At 37.9% G+C, this 25,638-nt stretch overlaps 1 protein-coding gene across 3 annotated transcripts in view; it reads left to right on the forward strand.

Annotated features, from left to right (window-relative positions):
* GPC5 (glypican 5) overlaps window positions 1-25,638 on the forward strand; it is a 1,430,236-nt gene that overhangs the window by 318,319 nt on the left and 1,086,279 nt on the right. For all 3 annotated transcript variants that reach the window (XM_059377522.1, XM_059377523.1, XM_059377524.1), the window contains exon 4: window positions 10,355-10,488. In XM_059377522.1, the coding sequence (XP_059233505.1) occupies window positions 10,355-10,488 (134 nt within the window). The remainder of the gene's footprint in view (window positions 1-10,354; window positions 10,489-25,638) is intronic.

Raw genomic sequence — 25,638 nt, forward strand, 5'->3', positions numbered from 1 at the left:
GTCAGTCTTCAGTCTCTCTCCATTCCTGACGACGACAAGACCGCTCATAGTCAGTCTTCAGTCTCTCTCCATTCCTGACGACGACAAGACCGCTCATAGTCTTCAGTCTCTCTCCATTCCTGACGACGACAAGACCGCTCAGTTTGGGGGATTAGTCCACAATTCTGATTGGTTTTCCTTTTCTCATTTGATCATGTTGGTACTTTAGCATCACTCTGGTGGTTCTACATGGATGACTCGCCTTTCATGCAGATTTTGTGTATCTGAATATTTGTCCCTTTGGCCAAAGTTGGAATTTTTTTTCCTAAGAGTCCTGAACAAATGATTTTAAATGGGCCCATTCAGTAAATTTAATTAGTGATTATGAATCAGATTGAAATGGAGATGCTCCCTCTGGTGGTTTAATTTACAGGTGTTTAAAAATAACAATGAAGAATTAAGATGCCATTTTCAACAAACTGGGGGTTGCAGAAGAGGAAGTGGGTTGGTGATAGGGTAACTGGGTGATGGCCATTATGGAGGGCATGTGATGTGATGAGCACTGGATGTTATACACAACAGATGAATCACTGAACACACCATCAAAAACTAATGATGTACTATATGTTGGATGATTCAATTTAAATACATTAAAAAAGATCCCACTTGTAGGAGAAGAATAGATGAAACAAGATGGGATTGGGAGGGAGACAAACCATAAGTGACTCTTAATCTCACAAAACAAACTGAGGGTTGCTGGGGGGAGGGGGTTTGGGAGAAGGGAGTGGGATTATGGACATTGGGGAGGGTGTGTGCTTTGGTGAGTGCTGTGAGGTGTGTAAACCTGGTGATTCACAGACCTGTACCCCTGGGGACTAAAAATATATGTTTATAAAAAATAAAAAATTTATTAAAAAAAAAAAAAAAAGAAACCCTCTGTGTAAAAAAAAAGATCCCACTTACAAGGTCTTAGGAATGTTCTTCTCTTTCCCCCTGTCCTGGTCCTCCTCCCCTTCCTCTTCCTCTTCTTCTCTTTTAAATTTTAAATATAAAATGAGTCAGAGTGGCAACATTTGTGATAACATCTACTAAATCTGTATGGGGAAGCAACTGCTAGAAAATTAGAAGGAAAGGTAGGAGAAGCCAACCCCTCAGAAGGCCAGACATTCTTTGGGAAAAGGGCATTCTTCACTCTTTGCTGGCTGTAGAGTAAAAATATCTCTCCTCTTACAAAGTGGAGACTGTAGATGTTTTCTTCCTTATTCAGCTTTAACATTGTTTTATTTGCATTTTCCCAGGACCTGGGCACCTTGTACAAACTTAGAATTCTCCTTATGGATAACTTATATTTAAAAGTACTGCTTTATAGAGCCTTAATAATTTATAACTTTCTATAATTATTCCTTGTTGCAGTACTAGAATGTACTAGAGTTTTAAAAATTGTATTATGGCTATAACTTTTATATCTTTTCCACAGCTGACTGCTGGAGTTACTTATACTTTAGACTTCAAAGTAGCATGCGTATTATTTAGATGGTGATTATTCCATAGTTATAGGGTGTGATATTCTATAATCACTTATTTTTTCACTTCGATTAATACAAACTTAGCAAAATCTTTTATGATAATATACTATCACCATGCCATAATTCTAATCCTTGTAACACTGATATTTCTCACCTAAAGTAATTTTGAATGGAAAAACATCTGACTTACTCATGGGAATTGTCAGAATAATAGAATATATTTTATGAATAACTCCTTTAAGTTTAATTTTCTTGAAATTAATTTCTGATTTTATGATTTGACTATTTTATTACTCTTGCTTAATTAATATGGTTTAATTCTTATTTGTTTCATTAAATTTATTTAAAAGTTTATCAACATTAATTCAGTATGTTTTTATATGTTCATTGAAGTATATGTTGATTATATTGAAGAATATATGGTATATGGAACATGTTTTGGGTGGAATCTACCTGATTCAAAGACTGAATTCAGTAATTATGTTAGAATGTAGGGGGATACTATCATAGGTATTGATAGGATGATTAGATACATACCTTTGTCAGAATACAATGACACATGAAGGAAATTGATTGATAAGGAAAATTCAACAAGATTTTTATGTTTTAAGAGTTTTACCTATCTGTGTCCTCCTTTTATTACTTGCGTGTAATTAAAATCATTTCATTACAGGCATCCAAGCAGATGTAAGCAACAATAAATTCTTTGACATTCACAACAATTTGTGAAGTCATTAAAAGATACGTTATTTAGTCAAGCCGATTTGGGCATTGAATTGTTCTCCAGAGAAATATTTATATGGAGAGATTTATTATGAGAAATTGCACATATGATTATGGAGGCTGAGGAATCCCACGATCTGCTGTCTGCAGTGCGGAGACCAAGGAAGGCCAGTGGCATTTAATTTGGCCTGAGTCTGAAGGCCTGAGAACCAGGGACTCTAATGGTGTGAATCCCAGTCTGAGGGCAGGAGAAGAGGAGATGACATAGCCCAGTTCACTCCATGAAGCAAGTTAAAAGAGAGGAATTCCTTCTTCCTCTGCCTTTTGTTCTACCCAGGTCCTCCGTAGATTGTATGATGCCCACGCACACTGGGGAAGCAGTCCCCTTTACTAAATCCACTGACTCAGATGCTAATCTCATCTGGAAATATGGTCACAGACACACCCAGAAATAATGTGGAATCTTGACGCCCTGTGGGCAGTCAAGGTGACACACACAATTACTCATCACAAGCCTTCAACATGCAGTTATAAGATCATGATTAAAACCAAGCTTGATCAGTTGCATCCAACATGGAAAGGTGATATTAAATTTTTGATAACTTTTAAAAGTTATTTGCAATGCTAAAATAACATTTTTTCACTAAAGTATTTTAACTCGCAATTTAAAAGTATGTGGATTAGAAAGTTTTTGGTATCAACCACAGTCTTTAAGTGTGACCACAGGTCACTAGCAATATGAAAAGCCTTTTTATATTGAAAACAAATCTCTGTTTAGAGAAAGTACTAAGTATTCATAAACCCAAGAACATTTAATACATTGTCTGTTGTGACATTTATAATGAAATCTGATGGAACTTTGCTTTCCTAATTCTGTTAATCATGTATTTGATCAAATGAAAATTATTTTGCTGTGGAGTCTTTAACTCAGGAAGCTACTGACCATTCTTCTTTACAATGTCATCTGGACGTTTGTGCAAGAGAGGAAAAATCTTACATGTCTATATCACAAAGTTGGAACTTGGGGGTTGCATCAAGGGAGGACTTCTTTTTCATGAATTCAATTATCCTAAAATCAGGTCAGAAATCAAATAGTCTAATATCCTTGCCATTCTTTCTCTCTCCCCACTTCCATTAGTTTGCCAGAATCTTAAAGGGAATAACAGCCACGTTTCCCTCATCTATTTCCGCATGCAAAGGAAAAATGGCCCTCTCTGGTCTCTTCGTAGACATAGATCATTTTCAATCCAAATTATTTCATTCACACAGGACCTTCAGGAACCAGGTCTTATAGAATATGAATCCCTCACAGTAGGTAAGAAGATGCGAGTAACAAGACTGTTAGTATAAAGAAGGGACCATTGGGCGCCTGGGTGGCTCAGTGGGTTAATAAGCCACTGCCTTCGGCTCAGGTCATGATCTCAGGGTCCTGGGATCGAGTCCCGCATCGGGCTCTCTGCTCAGCAGGGAGCCTGCTTCCTCCTCTCTCTCTCTGCCTACTTGTAATCTCTCTCTGTCAAATAAATAAATAAAATCTTTAAAAAAAAAATAAAAAAATAAAGAAGGGACCATTGATTCAATAGCAGTAGATGGACGCATCCAGGAACTAGATGCAGTCTTAGCAAAGTGCAATTCCTGCTTTGGGCTTCAGTTTTCTCACCTGTAGACTAAGACTGGAGACCTTCTAAGTGACCGCCAGCTCTGTTAGGGGTCTAGTCCTCCCTTCCAGCCTCCCTTGCCTCCTCCTTTTCATCCTTCTGTCCCTTCCTTCTCCTCTTCCTACTTTCTAATCCCTCTTCCTTCTTCTCCTCTTTCCCGCCCCCTTGGGGTATTATCAGAACTGTTCTGCTCCTGTTGAAAGAAAAGATTTTCTTTCTATCCTTCTGGGCATTCTCTCTCCACTTTGTCTTTTCACCATTTTCAGGGTCTTCACTCTTGGCCCTAGGCAGGAGACTCTACTCATGAGCTTTCATCATCTCTCCAACCCATCATTTAGAACTACCTTTGAGAATTACCTCCAATGCAAAGGCTTAAATGAGAATTTATCTCCTGCTCTAAGGAATGCATACACCAAAACGATAGACTTATTCTACCTTCTAACTTCTACGCATTGATGATTGCCTCTTTTTTCACCTTGATTAACAGATTCAAAACTGCAAACAGCTTTAATTCTCCCTCTTTTTTGCCTCTTAGTGATGGAACATCCATCTCTCTTCATCCTCTGAACCAGATTGCTTAGTAAACACTCACAGGCCCTCCACAATTACCAGTTGCTTTTCAACTGGTAATATTTTTTCTCTTCAATTCTAAACATTTTTTATCTTCAATTCTTCTTCTTCTTATTATTTTCATACCATTTTAAAAGACCATGGCAGAAGAAACGGAGGCTCAGCTTATGGGAATCAAATTAAAATGAACAACGTAAGCTGTTCTTTAAAAAACTTTTTGAGGACACCTGGGTGGCTCAGTGGGTTAAGTGTCTGCCTTTTGTCTGAGGTCATGATCTCAGGGTCCTGGGATCGAGTCTAGCATTCAGTTTCCTGCTCAGTGGGGAGCCTGCTTCCCCCTCTCCCTCAGCCCCCCCCTCCTTGTGCTTTCTCTCTCACTCACTCTTTCAAATAAATAAATAAAATCTCTGAAAAACAATCCGAGGGTTTTGGAGGGGCTTTATGGGGGTGGGAGGTTGGGTGATCCTGGTGGTGGGTATTAAGGAGGGCACATGTTGCATGGAGTACTGGGTGTGGTGCATAAACAATGAATTCTGGAACACTGAAATGAAATTTAAAAAATAAATAAAAATTTTAAAAAATATTAATAACTAAAAATAAGTAAACGTTTTGAGATTATTAACTAAAAGTTATGATGATTTAATGATTCGAGAAAGACTGAACGAACAGAGGGAGGCTCTAGGAGAAGTTTGTGCTTCTTCATGCAGAGTCAAGATTGCATCCCCAGTGGGATGGGGCGCCTGGGTGGCTCAGTGGGTTAAGCCTCTGCCTTCGGCTCAGGTCGTGATCCCAGGGTCCTGGGATCGAGCCCCACATCGGCTCTCTGCCCTGCGGGGAGCCTGCTTCCTCCTCTCTCTCTCTCTGCCTGCCTCTCTGCCTACTTGTGATCTCTGTCTGTCAAATAAATAAATAAAAATTAAAAAAAAAAAAAAAGATTGCAGTGGGAATGGGAGGGCTGGCCAGGGACTTGGAGTTGCTGAAACAAGTACTCACTCCTGGTGGGAGAAGCGATGTGGGTTAGTGACTAAAAGGCATTTCAAAGTGAGATGGGAACTTAAAGATCCATGGGGAAACCAGAGAAGGGGTTTAAAAGAAAGAGTAGGTCAGCCTTAAGGAGGGAAACATTTTTTTTCTGAGACACTTCAGACTGATTGCAGGGGAGAATGGTAGAGAGCAGAATGGAGAAAATCAGGAGGAGACTATGGTGTAAGTCGAAGATGAAAAGCAGAGCAAGTGTGAAGGACTTTTCAATAGCAAGAAGGTATTGAAATGGGTTACCCAAGTCTGTTCAGCCCCAGGAAAGGTAAGCTGACAGGCTAATGTGCCAGTGACAGGTCACTTTCCATTCCCTTTCAATAAGGTGTGGAGTCGAGCTCCCAGGATAGCGAGTCAATAAATAGAAGGGCTTTGAAATTTATTTCTATTTGTTGGAATTTGCTATATATGCCTGTACCTTTGGATACCATCAAAGATGACTTGTAAGTCTATGGCTTATGCATTTTCTTCCGTATATGTAAAAAACATAATTACAAAGATGGTAATAGGAATAAGGCTCTTGTGAGGCTGGTGTTTTCAACTCTCCATCTGACTGTCTAGGAAATGTATGCAAGGGCAGATATGGTCTTAAGTCCAACATGGGAGAGGCAGAGTGAAATAGTACTACAAAGTGGTTTTGATTTTCTCAAGTTTCAAGGACAAGAAAACCGAGGTTCCTAGAGCTTTCATGACTTGTCTAGAGCTTGATGGCTATGATAGCAGTTTCTTACTGTGCTCCTTTATTTAAAATATTCTGCAGTATCACAAAAAATCTTAGTCGGTATTTTTGCCACCAACTTATATCATCTTCCCTTGGTTTTTGTTACTACTAGGAGTCATTGACAACAGACACTTTTTTCCATTAAAAGATATTTTAGCACTTTGTGCTAATAATTACTTACACTCCACTATCACTATTTTTTCAGCTTCTTGGAAATTCGCTTTGAGCCTTTTAACACCTTGGCCTTACACTTCTTTAACTTCTCACTTCTAGTCATTTGCCAAGCCCTGTTATTTTTTTTAATAGACTTTAGTTTTTAGAGCAGTTTCAGGCTCACATCTAAACTGAGCAGAACGCAAGATTCCGCATCTATCCCCTACCCTCGCTCATGCCCGGCCTACCCCATTCCCAGCCTCCCCTATCAGAGTCAGACATTTGTTGGAATTGGTGAACCTCAGCTATCACATCACTACCAGCTGGGTCTATAGCTTACATCAGAATTCACTCTTGATTTTGTATATTCCAGAGGTTTGGACGAATTTATAACGACACATATCGACCATTATAGTATCATACACAGTATTTCCACTGCCCCAAACATCCCTCTGTACTTTGCCTCCTATCCCTATATTTCCTCTGATCTCTGACAACCACTAATCATTTTCCTACATCCACAGTTTTGCCCTTTTTAGAATGTCATGTAGTTGGAATCATACAGCTTGTAGCCTTTTCAAATTGGCTTCTTTTACTTAGTAAAATGCATTCAAGTTCCCTCCATGTCTTTGCATGGCATCATAGCTCATTTCTTTTTCTTTTGCTTTTTCTTTTTTTTAAGATTTATTTATTTCAGAAAGGGGGAGGGGCAGAGGAAGAGGGAGAGAGAATTGCAAGCAGACCCCCGACTAAGCACAGTGCCTGATGTGGGGCTCCACCCCACAACCCTGAGATCATGACTTAAGCCAAAACTGAGTCAGACACTTAATTGACTGAGCCACCCAGGCACCCCTTATTTCTTTTAATTGTTGAATAATACGGCACTGTCTGGATGGACCACAGTTTTACCCATTCATCTCCTGAAGGACATCTTGGTTGCTACCAAGTTTTGGCAATTCTGAATAAAACTGCTGGGAACATCCATGCAGAGGTTTTTATGTGGACATAAGTTTTCGATTCCTTTGGATGGTTTTGGTTTTGTGAGAAACCACCAAACTGCCTTCCAAACTCTCTGTACAATTCTTTGTTCCCACAAGCCTTGAATGATATTTCTTGTTGCTTGACATCTCCCACACCCTTTGGTGTCAGTGTTCTGCATGTAGCCTTGTTGATTGCACTTCTCTTGTGTCTGTAATTCATGAATCTTTTCTTCATGAATGCTGTCACCCTTAACATTCAGATTCGTTCCCCCACCCCTCAGGACCACTGTAGGAGTCCCTTAACAATTCACCTGCCTTAACCAGGTCTACCTCCCAGCCCAAATCAGGTAGTGCCACCAGATTCATTGAGTAAATATCAGCTCTAGTATTTCACTTTTCCATTCAAAAGTCATCAGAGGCTTTTGTCTAATAAATAAAACAGAGCTTGGCATTGAAAATGCTCCAAGATCTTTCTCTAGCCTACCCTTCAAATATAATTATCCTCTATAATCCTGTCTTGCAAGTCAAACTACCTTTTCTTCCCCCTTTTCTGGGTCAGCTTCATGTTTTCTTGCTTCTATCTCCTTGAGGGTTTTCCCTCTTCCTTTCATCATTGTTTTTCTGTTGTAACAACATAATACATCTAGTGAGTCTCCATGCTACTGGCTCGCTCTCCTCTTAGACCTGCATTCTTCTTTCGCCACCTCTGCTATGAGGTTGGGCTCTAACTTTTCTTCACTGTTCTGCTAAAGGACTTTCTTTGGTCTCCCTCTCTCCACACTGCTGTCATGGTGATTTTTCTCTTGTAGAAATCTCTCTCTCTCTCTTTTTTTTTCAAGATTTTATTTATTGATTTGACAGAGAGAGATCACAAGTAGGCAGAGAGGCAGGCAGAGAGAGAGAGAGAGAGGAGGAAGCAGGCTCCCCACTGAGCAGAGAGTCGGATGCGGGGCTCAATCCCAGGACCCTGGGATCATGACCTGAGTCGAAGGCAGAGGCTTTAACCCACTGAACCACCCAGTGGCCCCTCTCTTGTGGAAATCTTAAGCTACCATTTTCCTGCTTGGAAGCTTTTCCTGTTCTCCATTTCCTGGAGCAAGATCTTTGGCTTCTTTCTCAGGTCAAATCGTGGCATTTTTACATCTCACCTCTTGTTCTACCACTTTCTTTCTTTATGTACATTTTGTTCTATGACAACATGCGAAGTTGTATATCTCTTTGCTTTTCTACTGTCCTAAAATTTTTCCCTGCCTTGTTCACCTGACAGACTCTTAATTTATGCTTTACGTTGTTCTTTAGACATGACCTCCTGAAGCTTTTCCTTGAATACCCCAAGCAGAGCGAAGCTGTCCATTTTCTCAGTGTTTCAGTATTGCTTCTAGTGGTTGCTGGTGTCTTGTTCTATTATGGTTACCATTTTACATGTCTGACTTTTATCGTAACTGTGTGTAAGGGCCACACCTTATTTATGTTTACGTCTTTAGCATTGGAAAGAATGGGGTGCAGTAAATATTTGTATATTTATAATTTGGTTGATTTGAAATCAACCTCAACACATTCAGGCCCAACACATACCCCAAGTTTCCTCCCAGTGGAGTGATCTTTTCCGTGGAGACCTTCCCTGGTGTCACCCCTCACCCTTCTTCCCGTGTCTGTAACACTGTGGTAGTCCCTCTCTTTTAACACACACATCTCACATTTTGATGCCTGGGAAGAATTTTTTTCCTTCTTCCTGAATTGTCAGCCCTTGAAGGAGAAATCCAGTTTCTCATCTTTTATCTTTTCTAAACTTTAATACATGTTCTTTGCAAATATTAGAAGCAAAATAAATATGGGTTTAAACAAATTAGTGCATAATTCCTTTAATGCTCATTGCATGGAAAAATCAAAGAAATTGATAACTTTAAGGGAACTTTGGGAAAATTTACTCTAATGTCTTCATCTTACATCTAAGAGAGGCAAATTCAGAGAAGTTCTGCTACTGTCATCAAGATCTCCGTGCTTAAGATGGAAAAAAATCAGGGCAAGAATCAGTCTCCAGATTCCTAGACAGTGTTTTTATATATTTGTAATTATACTACTCTACCTCTTAAAGTGTATAAGCTATCACCTGAGTCTCTTTAATGCTTTATGTGGTAATATGTCCAATTCATTGCTATTTTTCAATGATAATTATATAAGTTATACATTGCTGGATAAGTTTTTTAATGAATTTTTTACTTGGATAATTATTAAAGAACAACTATATTAACACTCATAATACAGGAAGAAGATATAGAACTATTACAAAATGAGATATTTACACAAACATATTCATTATTAATTCTAGGAAAGGACCTTAAGAAAACCACTCTTAGAATTAATTTAGAAACAGACTGCATGTTCAATAGCAAATTATTTCATTTAGAATATCAGCACAATTATGTGATTGTCATAAATTGAATATAAAACATAAATAGTATATACTTTGGTTAAGTAGTCTTATTTATGCAAACAAGCAAGTTTATTTTTTTTAATTAATTAATTAATTAATTAATTTATATTTTTAAACTTTTTTAACTTTTTATAAACATATAATATATTTTTATCCCCGGGGTACAGGTCTGTGAATCGCCAGGTTTACACACTTCACAGCACTGACCATAGCACATACCCTCCCCAATGTCCATAGCCCCACCCCCCTTACAAGCAAGTTTATTAATGTAGTTCTCTGACTCATTCTGTGTCTATACTTTCTTCATGTATTTTATACATGTATTCATGCAAAGTATATCAGTATGCAAGGCATCGATTTATCATGGCTGCCACTTTATACAGATAATTTAATCCCCCCTCTAGAAAATTGTCAAACATCTTATATCTTTTTTTTTAAACCTTCTTTATGTCTTAAAGGTTACTTTTGAGGGATAAGTAAGAACATGCCATTGTTTTGGACTCTAGCAAACATTACATTCTCAGGTAGGATGGAGGATGGTTTCTGACTATCTTTTCATATTTTCTCTTTGAAAGGTCAATAAGATTTGTGGCCGTCCAATCAGAGCACCTACACAAAGCCCCCGTTGTTCTTTTGAAGGAAGCAAAGAGAAGCACGGGATGAAGATCTCTCCCAGAAACGATGAAGAGACACTTGCCAACAGAAGAAAGTAAGACATTTGTTTTACAACCAGAAAGAGAAGAGAAAGTAAGCCATTAATTTTCAACAGAATAGAATGCATTCAATTAAGTAGAACAAAATACACTATTGAAGAAAAAAGATCACCATTAATTATTTTAAAATTCAGCAGTTGCTCCTGTTCAATTAATTAGGAATATAAGTTCAACTTGAGACCAATAAAACTTTCTAATAAGGCACACTTGCTATAATATAATATGGCAAGCAATAGGCACATGTGCTCGTTACGCACTTAAAATATGGCTAGTGTTCAGTGTCAGACAGCAGATCTCTAGGACTTACTCATCTTGCTTAATGGAAACTTTAAGCCCGTGAATTAATATCTTTCCTTCTCCCTGTGACCAACAATACTGTATTGTACCCTTCAAATTTTAAGAGGGTAGATCTTACCACAATTAAAAAAAAAAGTTTAAAACACAGCTAGTGTGACTGAGGATTAAATTTTTAAATTTTAATTAATTTTAGTCTTAATTTTACATATAGCTACCGTATTGGATGGTGAACACAGAGCTTTCACATATATGATAAATCAGTGTTACTGCATGCTAAGCATCTGTTAGAAAATAGTTGGATAAGAAGAAGTTTCTAAACCTTTTATCTGGAATGCTGAAAATGGCTGTTGATTCAAAATGATAAGCATTGAGTGGCTTGCTTCTATAACTCACATTTCTTTTTTTTTTTTTTTTTAAGATTTTATTTATTTATTTGATAGAGACACAGCAAGAGAGGGAACACAAACCGGGGGTACGGGAGAGGGAGAAGCAGGATTACCCCAAGCAGAGGGCCCAATGTGGGACCCCATCCCGGAACCCTGGGGTTGTGACCTGAGCTGAAGGCAGAGGCTTAACAACTAAGCCACACAGGCACCCCTATAACTCGCATTTCTACTGCTATTCCCATCATCATTTCACATGTTAAATTAAAGCCTTCATTAATATCTCCTTGCTTGATAATTGGCAGTCAAACTGAAAAACTTTTAGAGCTAAAGGAAACTATTAATTTATTTCTTTTTGCATTCTGTTGACTGGAGTATGTCTTGGCAAATACTAGATTCTCAGTGAGTATTTTTGAATTGAATTGAAATCCAGAATTCTATATTAATTTATTAATTCAAATAGTTATCTCTAATAATACCTTATGGCAAACTCAGTATATTACATAGCTTTACTCTCGATAATGCAGAATCTGTCTTTCCTTTTGGGACAGTGCTCCCAATTGCCTCATTCTCTTTTCAGATGGACTCTAATTTGGAATAAAGATCTGGGCTATTGCTGGCTATTTGCTGCAGCTCAAAAGAATTAGCACTTTGTTTGCATGCAAAGTAGCTGTCCTTTATCCTTCTAAACATCTATAGTGATCAGTAGTCTTTTCTCGGATTTGAGAAATTATTGTGCGTAGTTTGCTATCTCACGTATAGTGGCTAGGTATAGTGTAGAGTGGTTCTTATAGCTTGGGAAGGAAGCTAGGAAGCTCTTAAGTCCTTAAAGGTCATGTCTGTTTCACCACCAGAACAACTCAGTGTTTGGAAAGACAAAACAAAACCGAACACAAGTGAAATGTCCAAGGAATAATGAGGGGCTCATATAAATAGCTAGTTTTGTAAGTATCTATCCAGACACTGAATAGACCTTGTTGTCACCAATCTTGCAAACTCCTGTATTTCTGTCCCTAACCAGCCAGCCACCATTAGCCATGTCCCATGAACCAGAGTAGATACATCATAGACTTGTCTCACACCATACAAAGTGAACAACCAGAGGTATTACACATGAGCCCACTTATGTTATTTATGTCTACACTTTTTTTATTGTCACTCTTATATGGAACTTAATTGCAACGGCAGTATACTTCTGCTTAATACTTACATATTGTGCAGACCTATCCATGAGATACTCCTGAATTTTATTTATTCTTCATCACTCATAATTCCCCATGAGGTTATACATTTCAAAAGAAAGAGCTGGGGAAACGTAGCAGAGTAGGTGCTGAGTGAGTTTGAGCTACTTTCTGTGCATCTTGTGCTTTTTCCACCCACTTGAGTCTGATTTTCAATAGGTCACTTCCACATGATGATATATTGCTTGTATACAGGCCTAATCTCATAGAGTGGCAGATCAGAGAGCAGTTAGATCATTGGTATCTCAGGTTCCTGTGTCACTTGCTAACTCATGGCCAAGTGTATAGTTTTTATCGGATTTGAGTTGGAAACCAACTGACCAACCAAATAAAAACAGTGTTTAGCAAAAGCAAGAACGCCTTTAGTCCAAAATCTTTGATGTCTATACTATTATTCTTTGAATGGGGCTTTCTTTCCTTTTCTTTTCCTTTCTTGCCTTTTTTTTTAATCTTAACCCATAGCTTTTTCCTATTTTATTATTTATTTATTTATCTTATTAACATATAATGTATTATTTGTCCCAGGGGTACAGGTATGTGAATCTTTAGGCTTACACATTTCACAACACTCACCATAGCCCATACCTACCCTAATGTCCATAGCCCAACCACCCTATTCCTCCCCCACGAACCTCCAGCAACCCTCAGTTTGTTTTGTGAGATTAAGAGTCCACCTCCTCTTTTGAATCTCTAAGTGTCGTCGGGTCTAAAATGAGTTTCTTGTAGACAACATATCAGTTGGTCTTCTTTTTCTTCTCCATTTTGTTACCTGTGTCTTTTGGCATTTAGCCCATTTACATTCAGGGTAACTATTGAAAGATATGAATTAGTGCCATTGCATTGCTTGTAAGATGACTGTTACTATATATTCTCTGTTCCTTTCTGGTCTGTTACTTTTAGGCTCTCTCTTTGCTTAGAGGACCCCTTTCAATATTACCTGTAGGGCTGGTTTGGTGTTGGCAAGTTCTTCTAGTTTTTGCTTTTCCTGGAAGCTTTTTCTCTCTCCTTCTATTTTCAATGACAGCCTAGCTGGATATAGCATTCTTGACTGCATATTTTTCTTGTTTAGTGCTCTTAATATATCATGCCAGTCCTTTCTGGACTGCCAGGTCTCTGTGGATAGGTTGCTGCCAATCTAATATTTCTATCATTGTATGTTACAGACTTCTTGTCCCTAGCTGTTTTTAGGATTTTCTCTTTGTTACTGAGACTTGTAAGTTTTAGTATTTGATGATGGGGTGTGAAACCTATTTTTATTGATTTTGGGCCTTCTGGATTTTGATGCTTGTTCCCTTTGCCAAATTAGAAAAATTATCTGCTATAATTTTCTCCAATATACCTTCTGCCCCTCTCTTTCTTTTTCTTCTGGGATCCCAATTATTCTATTACTGTTTCATCTTATGGTATCACTTATCTCTTGATTTCTCCCCTCATGGTCGAGTAGTTGTTTGTCTCTATTTTGCTCAGCTTCTTTGCTCTCTGTCATTTGGTCTTCTATATCAGTACTTTTCTCTTCTGCCTCATTCATCTTAGCAGTAAGAGCCTCCATTTTTTATTGTACCTCATTAATAGCTTTTTTGATTTCAACTTGGTTAGATTTTAATTCTTTTATTTCTCCAGAAAGGGCTTTTATTTTTCCACAAAGGGATTCTCTAATATCTCCCATGCCTTTTTTGAGCTCAGCTAACACTTTGATAATCATCATTCTGAACTCTAGTTCTGACATATTACCAATGTCTGAATGAAATACCTAGCCATTCGTAGTGACTCTTGTTCTTCTTCTTCTTTTTTTAATCATAAGTTTTTCTGCCTGTCATTTTATCTGGATAAGAATATATGAATGAGAGAATAAAATACAAAAAGCTTGGCAAAGACTCCAGACTAATGTACACTAACCAAGTTAGAAGAGACCCAAAACCATGGGGAGAAGAAAGAGGGAAAAAGAAATTTAAAAAAGTAAAAACTAAGAAAAAAATATATATGTATTAGACTGGTGAATAGAACATAGTCACCCACTTGATATTGAGTGTATTCTGGTCTGTTAGAAGAAGCTACCTTCCAACATTTTAAAGAAAGAAAAACTCATATATATGTGTGTGTATATATATATATATATATATATACACACACATATAAGTGTATACACACACATACACACACAAAATAAGGAAAACATGATGAAGGAATGGAATGTGACTGTAAAGATGAAAATTTAAAAAAAAAACATTCTAGAAAGGGAATTGATAATATGTTTGTTGAAAAAAGAAAAAAAGGGGGCGGTGGAATATGATCAGTCTGGAGACTAGAACAAAGCCATGCACTAATTTTAGGGTATATTTTGATCTGATAGAAGAAACTGTATCCCCAAATTTTAAAGTAAAAAGAAACCTATATGTAAACAAAAAATAAGGTTAAATACAATGAAGGGATAAAATATGACTGTAACAATGAAAATTTTAAAAGATTTTTTTAAAAAGTTATTGATAAGATAAAATAGTTATAAAACATTAAAATAGGAAAGAGGAAAAGTTAAAAAAATAGAATAAGAAGAAAATGAAATTTTAAACATTTAACTTTGGAAGACTAAAGGATCATGGGGAAAAAGCCATGCATTCTATGTGTTGCTTTTCCCTCGCTCTGGAGCTCATGAAAATGGCCGCCTCCCAATCTCTGGCCGAGAAGCCCCACTTCTCATTGCACCCTCAGAGCAAAGCAGTCAATCCCTCCTGTCTTCCTGGTCTCTGGCTGCAGTCCGTGCTCACCTGGCCTATGACTGAGCATTCCTGTCTCCAGTGCATGCCCTGTTTGGAGTCTCCAAACCCACCAGATTCCTGCAGTGTGCTCCTGCACTGCCCCTCCTGGAAGAGGAAGGAGGAGGTCTCTCTGGATCTGCTACTTGTGGGGTCTCTGCTCAAAGAGCAGTGGCCTGACTATGCCTCGGATCACAGTTTAAGGTAACCCCAAGCTGAGAGCTGTCTTGGCAGCCAGCTTCCCCACTCTGATACCTGGAGTCTCTGCCACACTGAGACACCCCTGGTATTTTTGTGATCCCACGATGCCTGAGACCACACTCTCCCCATGAGGGCTCCACCCCTCCTGAGCCTCTGGAACGATGTCCCTCAGTGGAGCAGACTTCTAAATGCTCTGATTTTGTGCTCTGCTGCTCTCTCACTTGCCAGGAGCTGGCCCTTCCCCTGCGGTCTATCTTCCCATGTTTCCTCAGATTCACTTCTCTGCATACCCTACCTTCCAGAAAGTCGTCGATTTCTGTTCCTAGAATTGCTGCTTTTCTCCTCTTCAGTCTCTTGTTGAGTTTGTAGGTGTTCAGAATGGTTTGATAACTATCTAGCTGAACCCCTGGGACCTGGTGATATTTAGGTCTCCTACTCCTCTACCATCTTGCTCCTTTCCTAATGGGACTTTCCAGAATCTCTGAGGAGCATCTTCATTTGCCACTGGTACTTCAGGCACGCTTGAGTGGATAGGCTGCGTCCTCTGGACTGAATGTCAGAACAGTTTGCAAAATGCCAACCTACCCACTTTTCTTTCTCATGCAAAAGCTCCTTGGGGCTACTTTATAAATGGGTTGAAACAATACACTCAAGTGTGTGTCAAGTTTTCTCTAATTTGCCAAGGGACCCAAAAAGCGTTGTGCCTCTTCCTGAGTGCTAAGTCATCATAGAGGCAGAAATTGGTTTTTTACATTAGAATATCCCAATAAGATCTAGACCCCTGGACATGTAGGAGCCCTGCTGAATTGTCACGGCCTTGAAATGTCAATATTTTTCCCCACCAGAGGCATGCACATGTCTACTAAGGCAACTAGGGTGATGTGATCAATATTTTATTTTCAGCATGGTGTCCTGTAGGGTGTCAAAATGAGCAAGGTTCCTGTCTGTCATGGAGTGAGACAATTGCCCTGAGGTCTAACAGTGAAGACATTCTTACCAGCTGAAAGTGAAATATTCCTAATTATCCTTACTAATTGCTAAAGAGATAAAAGCATTTGCCAAATTGCTAGCTAGATAGCAGGTGGCAGTACATGTTTTGATTTGCTCTAGCAGATACCACATACAAAGGAGGATATAATTGGATTCACCCTCTGACTCAGGTTATGATAATCCAAACATTCTCTAAGCCTTCCTCTGTGTGCACAGATCAGCCAAGCAAAAGGAGTGAGCATTGAATAGACAGATTGAGTCAAAGATCTTTTTATAATACTATTCCTGACTAGTTTTCTGAACTGCGTTCTAATGGTCGGTCTGTTGATAGGATTGGATTTTCTATGTGTACAATCATGTGGTTCACTGGTAGAGCCATTCTAGCAAGAGGCTTGCTGAACCTTGTAAAATTCTTATAGTTTATGCACTTGTCTACTTTCTTAGGATATATCCCCAGAAACTCTTGCTCATATTCACAAGGAGAATTCTTGAGTATCTGTGGTGGCTGAGAGTTAGAGGCAAGTTATATGTCCATGCAAGGAAAAATGTAAAAATAAAATGTATTACTTTGGAACATTAAGAGTCAGAAGGAAAGAATATATTTTCCTGCATCAAAAAATATCATGATTAAAGAAAAAAAGGTGTTAAACAGAATGAAAATAGTACAATACCATTTTATAAATTAAAAACAAATACATAAAATCAATATGTATTTTTTAATGAAAGGATATGGCAAAGTACTTATATTAAATATGTAAGAAGAGTATGAAAACTAATTCAAGTAATAAGTTATGATAGTTTGCCAGGGGTTGAGGAGTATGCTTAGGTCTCTGTATCTCTAAAAATATGGGTATGTTTGTCTGTGTCTGCATATAAAAAAACACATGTATACACTGTTATTTGTTATTTTAAACTCTAAGTGAATGTTTTCTTTTCTTTTCTTTTTTTTTAAACCTAAACCTATTTTCCTGGGGCCCCTGGGTAGCTCAGTGGGTTAAAACCTTTGCCTTTGGCTCAGGTTATGATCCCAGGGTCCTGGGATCGAGCCCCACATTGGGCTCTCTGCTCAGTGGGGAGCCTGCTTCCTCCTCTCTCTCTGCCTACCTCTCTGCCTACTTTTGATCTCTGTCTGTTAAATAAGTAAATAAAAAATCTTTTTTAAAAATCCTATTTTCCTAATAAAAACATAGTTAAAACTCCTTTAGTCAAAATTTTCATGAGAGCTAATGATAATTTTTAAATAACCTTTTTTTGCCATTTCATATGCATAATTTTTTATTATGATGTGTAGTGGATATAAAGATTATCCAGATAGAGATAAAATGTAATTTGCTGAAGAGTTTTGACTGGGGACTTCCTGCTATAACTCATTAATTAGAACAAAATGAAAGTTTATTATAAAAAATAAAACAGATAAGGAAAAATCATCGACAAAATCATTGATCACTATTTTGTGCAATTCATAAATAAGTAAAGTTAAAAAATTTAACATCTTCTGAGTTAGTTTTTATAAATTAGTTTTGTATCATGGCAGGCTTTTTGAGTTTCTTTATTTACCTTGGACAATTTCCGTGAGAATAGATAGATAGAAGAACTATTTACAGATTTAAAGGACTTTAAAACTATTAAAAGAAGGCTTTGGATCAACAACAACAAAAACCACACCAGTTTCAATAAATATAATTGTTCTAGTAGCTGAAATAGAAATTGTAAAATGCATCATTTATTTTGCTGGTATAAATGGAGATAAACACTGTTCTATGTTTAACAATTTAAAATACATTTTTGCATATAAATCGTTTGTAGTCTTTTAATATTATACTGGCAGAGTTTATAAGGCACCTGGGTGGCACAGTTGATTAAGACTCTGATTCTTGAGTTTGGCTCAGATCATGATCTCAGGGTTGTGAGATCAAGGTCTGTATTAGGCTCCATGCTCAGTGGGGTGTCTGCTTGGGATTCTCCCTCTCCCTCTGTCTCTCCCACTCATGCACTATCTCTTTCTCTCCTTTTAAAAATAAATAAATCTCTAGACATCGTTTCTTTAGTGGTATATCTAATAAAAAGAAAGTTATTTAAAGTTTATCTTTTTTATTTTAGTAATCTCTACACCCAATGTGGGGCTCAAACTCACAACACCAAGATCAAGAGTCACATGCCTTTCTGACTGAGCCAGCCAGGTGCCCCAAAATTTGTTGTTTAAATATACAAATTTGCTGTTTAAAATTATGTTAAATTTCTGGCACCTTGACCTAAAAAAATCATTTTCCAGTCTTATCACAGTTTAATTTATAAAGTTTTCTATTATTCAAGCAGTTCTTTTGAGGTTGTGTTACTCTAACTATTTTGAATTATAAATAATTTGACCAATTAACTTTTTTTTAGAAAGTTATCCAACACTATTTATTAAGTGGTGATTAATTATATTTTTGTTTTTCAGTTGGGATGTTTAGCCAATTTTAAAAAATATTCATTTATTTTAGATAGAGACAGCTCACACTTGCACATATGATTTGGGGAGAGCGTCTCTAGCAGACTCCCCACTGAGCATGGAGTCTGACAAGGGGCTCAGTCCCATGACCCAAGAGATCATGACCTGAATTGAAATCAAGAGTCAGGTGCTCAACTGACTGAGCCACACAGGTGCCCGAGTCAGTTTTTTACAGTGATATATGGTGTCCTTTTTAAAAAAAAAATAAAGATTGTATTTCTTTAAGTAATCTCTACACCCAACGTGGGGTTCAGACTTACAACCCGAAGTTCAAGAGCCCCACGTTCTACTGACTGAGCCAGTGATACATGATATCCTGAAGTAGTTTAAAGCTATCATCTTGTTCTTTATTTTCTCTTTACCCCATGTTCTTCATTCTTTTTTTTTTTTTTTTTAAGATTTATTTACTTAGAGAAAAGAGAGTACTGTGTGGAAGCAGGGGGAGGGGCAGCGGGAGATGGACAAAATCTCAAGCAGACTCCTTGCTGAGTGGGAAGCTTGACCTGGGGCTTGATCTCACCACCCTGAGATCATGACCTCAGTGGAAATCAAGAGTCAGGTGCTTAACCAACTGAGCCCCCAGGTGCCCCATGTTCTTTAATCTTTCTTTATTTCTCTTTTCTTGCCTTCATTTGACTTTAATAGGTATTTAATTTTTTAAAAAAAATCTTCATGGCTTTTTTTTTTTTTTTAGGATTTATTTATTTATTTGAGAGTGAGAGGGAGTATGTGTGTGGACACACAAGTTGGGGGAGGGGCAGAGGGACAAGATGACTCCCACTGTTCAGGACTCTGGGATCGTGCCCAGCTGAAGTCAGATAGATGCTTCACCAACTGAACCACCAGGTGCCCCTTCAGGGCTTTTTATTTACATTTCTTTATTATGCTAATGGTTACCATAGAGATCATAATGTGCCTTTTTAATTTTTACTATCTACTTTGAATTAGAACTTTTACCACTTCATTGAACAATATAAGAACTTTAAAAGTTTTAGTCAGTTACCCTTTTCCTATCTTCTGTTACCCTATTCCTAACCAAGATGTTGCTTCTAACAACATTTTAACAACTTCTGAGATATTAGTTATTGTTTTTAAATAGTTAATATTTACTTATAATAACTCATGTTTTATTCTTTCATGTGCTTTTCTTTTAGTTCTGTGTGTCCATCTAGAATCATTTTGCTTTATTTAGCCTTAGTATATTTTTCATTGCTTATTACTGTTAATGAATTTTCTCAGCTTTTATTTGAACACATCATCATTTTTGAAGAATATTGTTGCCAGGTCCAGAATGCTAGGTAGTTGCCAGCTACCATTTAAAAAAAAAAATATATATATATATAACTGTCCATAATTAACTTCATGACATGACACAGTCAGTTGGATGGGAGGCTTAATGGAAACATTTAGTAGGAGAGACGACTACAGTGGTTGGAGCTGCTTGTGTCCTACTCACATCCCTTTACCTGGCCATCTTATCTGCCTCCTGGCTTCTCTCTCCTGGTTGCTGATAATGCATGGCCGCCCTCCTCTCTGGGGAGTCGCACTCAACAAATTGGAGCCATCTATATTCATTATCTATTGGTACTTAACAAGTTGTTCCCAAACGTAGTAGCTTAAAGCAACAACAACCATTTCTTACACAATTTGGGAGCTTCTTGGCTGTAGGGTTTTGGCTCAGGGTTTCTTTCTGGCTGTGGTCTCTTAGGGTGTGGCTGTCAAGGTCAGGTGAGGCTGCAGGGCTCTGAAGGCTCGAGCGGGACGTGATACCATCTTCCAAGATGGCGCACTCATAGGGCTGTTGGCAGGAGGCCTCTCATTTTCATCACGATGACTTCTTGAGTTTTCTCACAACTCTGTAGCTGGCTTTCCTCGGGCAGATAATCCAAGAGAGAAAGGCAGATGCTGAAGTGTTTTCATGGTCTAACCTTGATGTCCCCACTGTCACTCCTGCAGTACCCTATGGGTTACACGGGTCAGTTTTCTTCCATGTGGAGGACTACACGCCATCTCCTCCCCTTGGAAGAGGGGGTTAACTTCCCACTGCTTCGACCCCTTGGCAGAGGCTCATAAGCAGTGCCTGATGGACACCAGGGGATTAAAGGCTTTGCCCTGACTCAGTGTGATGCGTCCAGATGTGTGATGTGGTCCACGTGTGCAGTCTGGCTGTGCCTGAGACCACATGCCGACGTACCTTTGTCCTGCCCACTCCATCCTACTTCCCTCACTGCCTCTCTCCCAACAGCATTGCCTCCATCAATCTTCTGCATCCAAATTCCTGTCCCAGGAACGGCTTTTAGGGAGTCTGACCAGGAGATGTCTGAAAAAGTGCCTGAAATTGATGCAGAATAAGTATAAACTAAGGCAGAAGAGTAGTATCTTATCCTAAATACAGATATTTCTCTATAAATTCCCAAGTTCGCAGCCCCTTTGTTTTCTTTATTCCCCTTCTCTCTTTGTATTTATTTCTAAAGAGAACCCTTCTGTTTAATACCTTGTCTTTTCCTTGCTCTATTTCTAACACTTGAAGAAGGACATCTGAATCTGTCCTGGGATCTGAGAGTTGAAGTCTAGAGTATGTCAGTGTTTTGGTGTGGAAGGAGAGAAACGAAACGATAGCACTGGATTCTTTTGACATGATGGTACTTGTTCAAACCCCCGCCCCATTTTTTTCTATTTATGTAGAATGCCAGTAATAAGCTAATTTGAGACTCTGAGTTATGGGTACATACCAGTCACAGAGGTCTCCAAAAGTTGAAAAAAATCAAGGAAGAGCGACCGTTTCTTTAAGCATCCAGAAAAGCATCACTGTGTCTTCTTTTGGGGCAGAAACCAAAGCGGCACAGATCTAGTGGACTCTGCACTCCTGTGTCTGTCTAAACCAGCCTAGGCAGAGTGATTTCCCTGTGGCGGTTCCTGCTCTCTGCTTGATTTCTTGAAGTTAGCTGGTAAGACTAAGCTATTAGCAAGCTTAAATCGGTGATAATTAGCGGTACATTATTATTTCAAAGTGGTGTGGCTGTGCCAATTAAGCGGGTAATTAGGAAAACCCCAGGACAATAAATTAAGACAGAGTCTCAACACCAGTGCCCCATCTGTTCTCCAGCAAGCATTCCAATTAGCCAAACCCCGCTTTTAAGAATGCGCCAATTAAGGGGATTGGCTGTATGCATGGCTGTGCATTGGGGTAATAGAGACTGTCCTAGATGGTTAGTAAAATTAAAATATTTTTGACCTAGAAGAGGATTTTGATGTGAAAGTGGGGAAAAGAGCATTTTTGGAAACACTGGATTTTTAATGTTTGAGACAAAATATAATTGTTTTATGAATTTTTGTTTTTTGAAGTCACCCCTTTGGAACTTAAAGGAATATCATATCATCAGGCAGCTCCATGTAATTCTCATGTGTTTATTAAATCTTGATTTGAGTAGGAATTTTATAACCTGAACATTAACAATTTTATTTATTGAGAATGAGAAAGGACATTTGAAACTACTTAACTGAAAGAGAGGAATGAGTCAGGCAGGCCATGTTCTGTTTCAGGATGTGTCTGTCCATGAAAGCAAATTAATTTTTGCCCTGTTCATTGGAAAAGAACACAGCAGAGTGACTAAAATAATTAATTAAGCATAGGAAAAACTTTCAAACATAATCTGGATGAAGGACACTTAATATTATTTAGGATTATTGCCCAGATAGCTGGAATAGTTTCATATTACATAGGATCAGTTGGCTTACAATACATGAATTTCTATCTACATAGTCAAACTTTATTTAGCACAATGTTTTATTCGTGAAACCAAAATTAGTTAATGTTTAAAATTCTTAATGTGTGTGTTTGGGTGTATGTGTTTATATGGTTAAATCAATATTGACTTACCGAGCTTAATGATGAATTGTGTGTATACAAACTCGGTGGATGAAAATATCCATAGGTCAGGAAAAAGTCAACAGAGAAAAATTTAATATTACTTATAGGACTGGAGAAAGCAATTTCCAATCTATTTCCTAAAAGGAAGTTAGTGCTTCTTTGAGGTGCCATTATTATTTATTACCTGTAAGTTTAATTTACTAAAATAAAAGTCATGTTATCTTCAATGAGAACATTTCTGGTTAATTTAAAACAGCGCGTGGTGAGTGGTGGGAGCGAGGGCACCCAGGGCAGGACAGGCCAAGGCAAGGCTTTGGGTAGGGGGCAAAAGGCCAGGCCAGAGCAGGGCTGAGGGAACAGGAGCTCCCAGGCAGGCCAGCATCAAGACCTGAATGAATAATGAAAAGCAGGACCCCAGGGGGTCAAAAACCAGGCACACAGGAAGAAGGAAGGCCAGAAGGCAGAATAAACATATGGCAAAAGTTTAGGCTAGTGGTGCTTAACCTTTGCAGGTCATGTATCCCACAGAGAATCTGATAAAAACTTCCCCGAAAAAGAAAGTTCATAAATAAATACATGCAAAATTCTGTTGTAGTGAAAAGCAGTTTGCTCCAGCTAAAACTAATATTAAAAATAAAGCCTTTGAAAATGAGGTTTGCTCTTACTTTCTAGATGTTCATGGAAAAATTAGTGACCATTTCATGACATAATCTGAAACTAAATCCAACCAATGAATGATTAAACTTACACTGAGCAGTATTTGTTCCGAAAGGGATGGATGAGAAATTGCAATTGTGACTGGTTTTAGACGTGGCTGTGTGAACTTGTTTGGTATCTAACAGGTACTCTTTTTTTTTTTTTTTTTTTCTGATGATAGCAATTATTGAAAATCATACAAAGCAGATTTGTATAGTTATCCCTGGCTACAATTCGAACTCTTAGTTGTTTGCTCAGATGAAGGTAGTGTTCTAATGAGGGAGGCTGAGATTTGTTCTTAAATCTTTAAAGTTACATTGTTGGTTCACAGTCCTTTGGTCCTCCAGTTAATTTGCAACATCTGTAATATGTAATATGCTCTCGCCTTGAAGATAGTGTGAGTAGAAATAAGCCCTCCTCAAATTTCTCACTGCAAAAAGAATGAAAAATATACATATTTTTTCTCAGCCATGGAAGGAATGACCTTTAAATTCTACAGTTTTTTCAAACGGATTCTCCAAAAACCCATTTCCCAGTAGCAGATTGGCCAAATGAGCTAGAAGCTTTTCAGTAGTGTTTATAATTGTGACTGTAGGGTTATCCAATTTATATGGTTCAAGATATCCCCCAACCGAAAAAAAAAAAAATCAAACTGGAGTGAGATTCTTCCTGTCTAATATACTTGAGAATATGTTTTCTTTCTTTTTTTCCTCCTTACAAAAAGGGAATCCATTATCCTTTTTCATTTGGAAAGTCAGTAAACATACGAAGTTGAAAACAAATTTCAATTTCTCATTTTTTTTTTCCACTCAATTTTTGGAGAGGTAAGGAAGATTTAAAGTTCTGTCATACTGAAATTGACGATTTTTGTAGGAATGCATAAAAACTACTTGGGAATTTTTAGCAGAATCTATGGGGCCTGAATCAGGATGATGAGTGAGGCTTATTTCTTTAACTAAAGTACCACAATTAATTGTGTGTAGAAGCACCATAAGTGCTCAGTCTATAGCAAGAGTACTAAGCACTTTCTTCCACTTGGTTTTGCATAGCTAAAAGCATTTCCATCAATTTAAATCTGTTAATGGCTTTGGAAGGGTCTAAATGATGCCTATAATACTATGGGAAAGCAGGAAATAGGATATTTTTATTTTTTATACTATTGTATGTTTAAGGAAAATGACAGAGCTGCCAATTCCTCCACAATTGTCCTCAAAATAAGAGAAATGTCTTTTTAAAGTAGATTATATCATTTGATGGAAGCACTGGTTTTTCCTTCATTTTGTTTTGTTTTTGTGTTCACTTTCCATCTTCGCTCTCAGACGCAAATGTAGATCAACCGTTTCCAGGGCACGTCATGATCTCCGGAATTGTATGTGGGAACTTTTACTTGGAAGTGCAACTGAAGGAAAGTTCAAAGGTAGTTTCAGGAGGATTCTTCTTTCTTTAGGCCCATATTATAGACTTTCAGATCAACGTTTCTTCTCAAAAATATGCTTCATTCTGTTTGATGACTTTGAAGATGAGCAGGTTTAAGGTGCCCCTTTGGCTGTGTTGGTTTCACTCCCTTCTGCAGGAATCCTGTTAGACATGCACACTGAGACTTTGGGGGTCCCACAGATTGAGTCAACTCAAAGGATTTATATTCATTGTATTTGATTTTTTCTCCTTTTTCCAATGTAAGCTAAGCCTTGTGTAAATAAACAGATGTATGAACGATCGTGATGAAAGACAGGATCATTATAATTCCCATCACATGGACAACATTTTAAGTGTCATACTTGAGCAAAGGTAATTTTACATTACTCAGCTTTGATCAGTAATATCCTGCGGTACCCAAACTAACACCTGGGTTACATGTAACATTCAAGAGCAATTTCTTTCTAAAACGCGAATTACCAGAATAACAGGAATAAAATTGCAGATGGAAGTAATTCATTTTCTCTGAACCCTTTTAATTACAGGTTTTCTGACCTTGAAGCCCATATTTATTCCAGAGCTCAGGAACCCCAGTGTCTGCACTGGATGCATACAGTAACAGGGGATGCAAGCAAGAAAAATTTATACCAGACATAGAGTGTCCATCAGTCAGATAGATTGGTAGATAACAGTGACCACGAATAGAGGATTGAAATCACAAAAAGAAAAAAATATTCTATATATATATATATATATATATATATATATAAAACACAAGAAGGAATGAGGAAGAAGCCCATTTGTTGGCAG

This window comes from Mustela nigripes, chromosome 15 (assembly GCF_022355385.1).
Source record: "Mustela nigripes isolate SB6536 chromosome 15, MUSNIG.SB6536, whole genome shotgun sequence".
Taxonomy (NCBI): Eukaryota; Metazoa; Chordata; class Mammalia; order Carnivora; family Mustelidae; genus Mustela; species Mustela nigripes.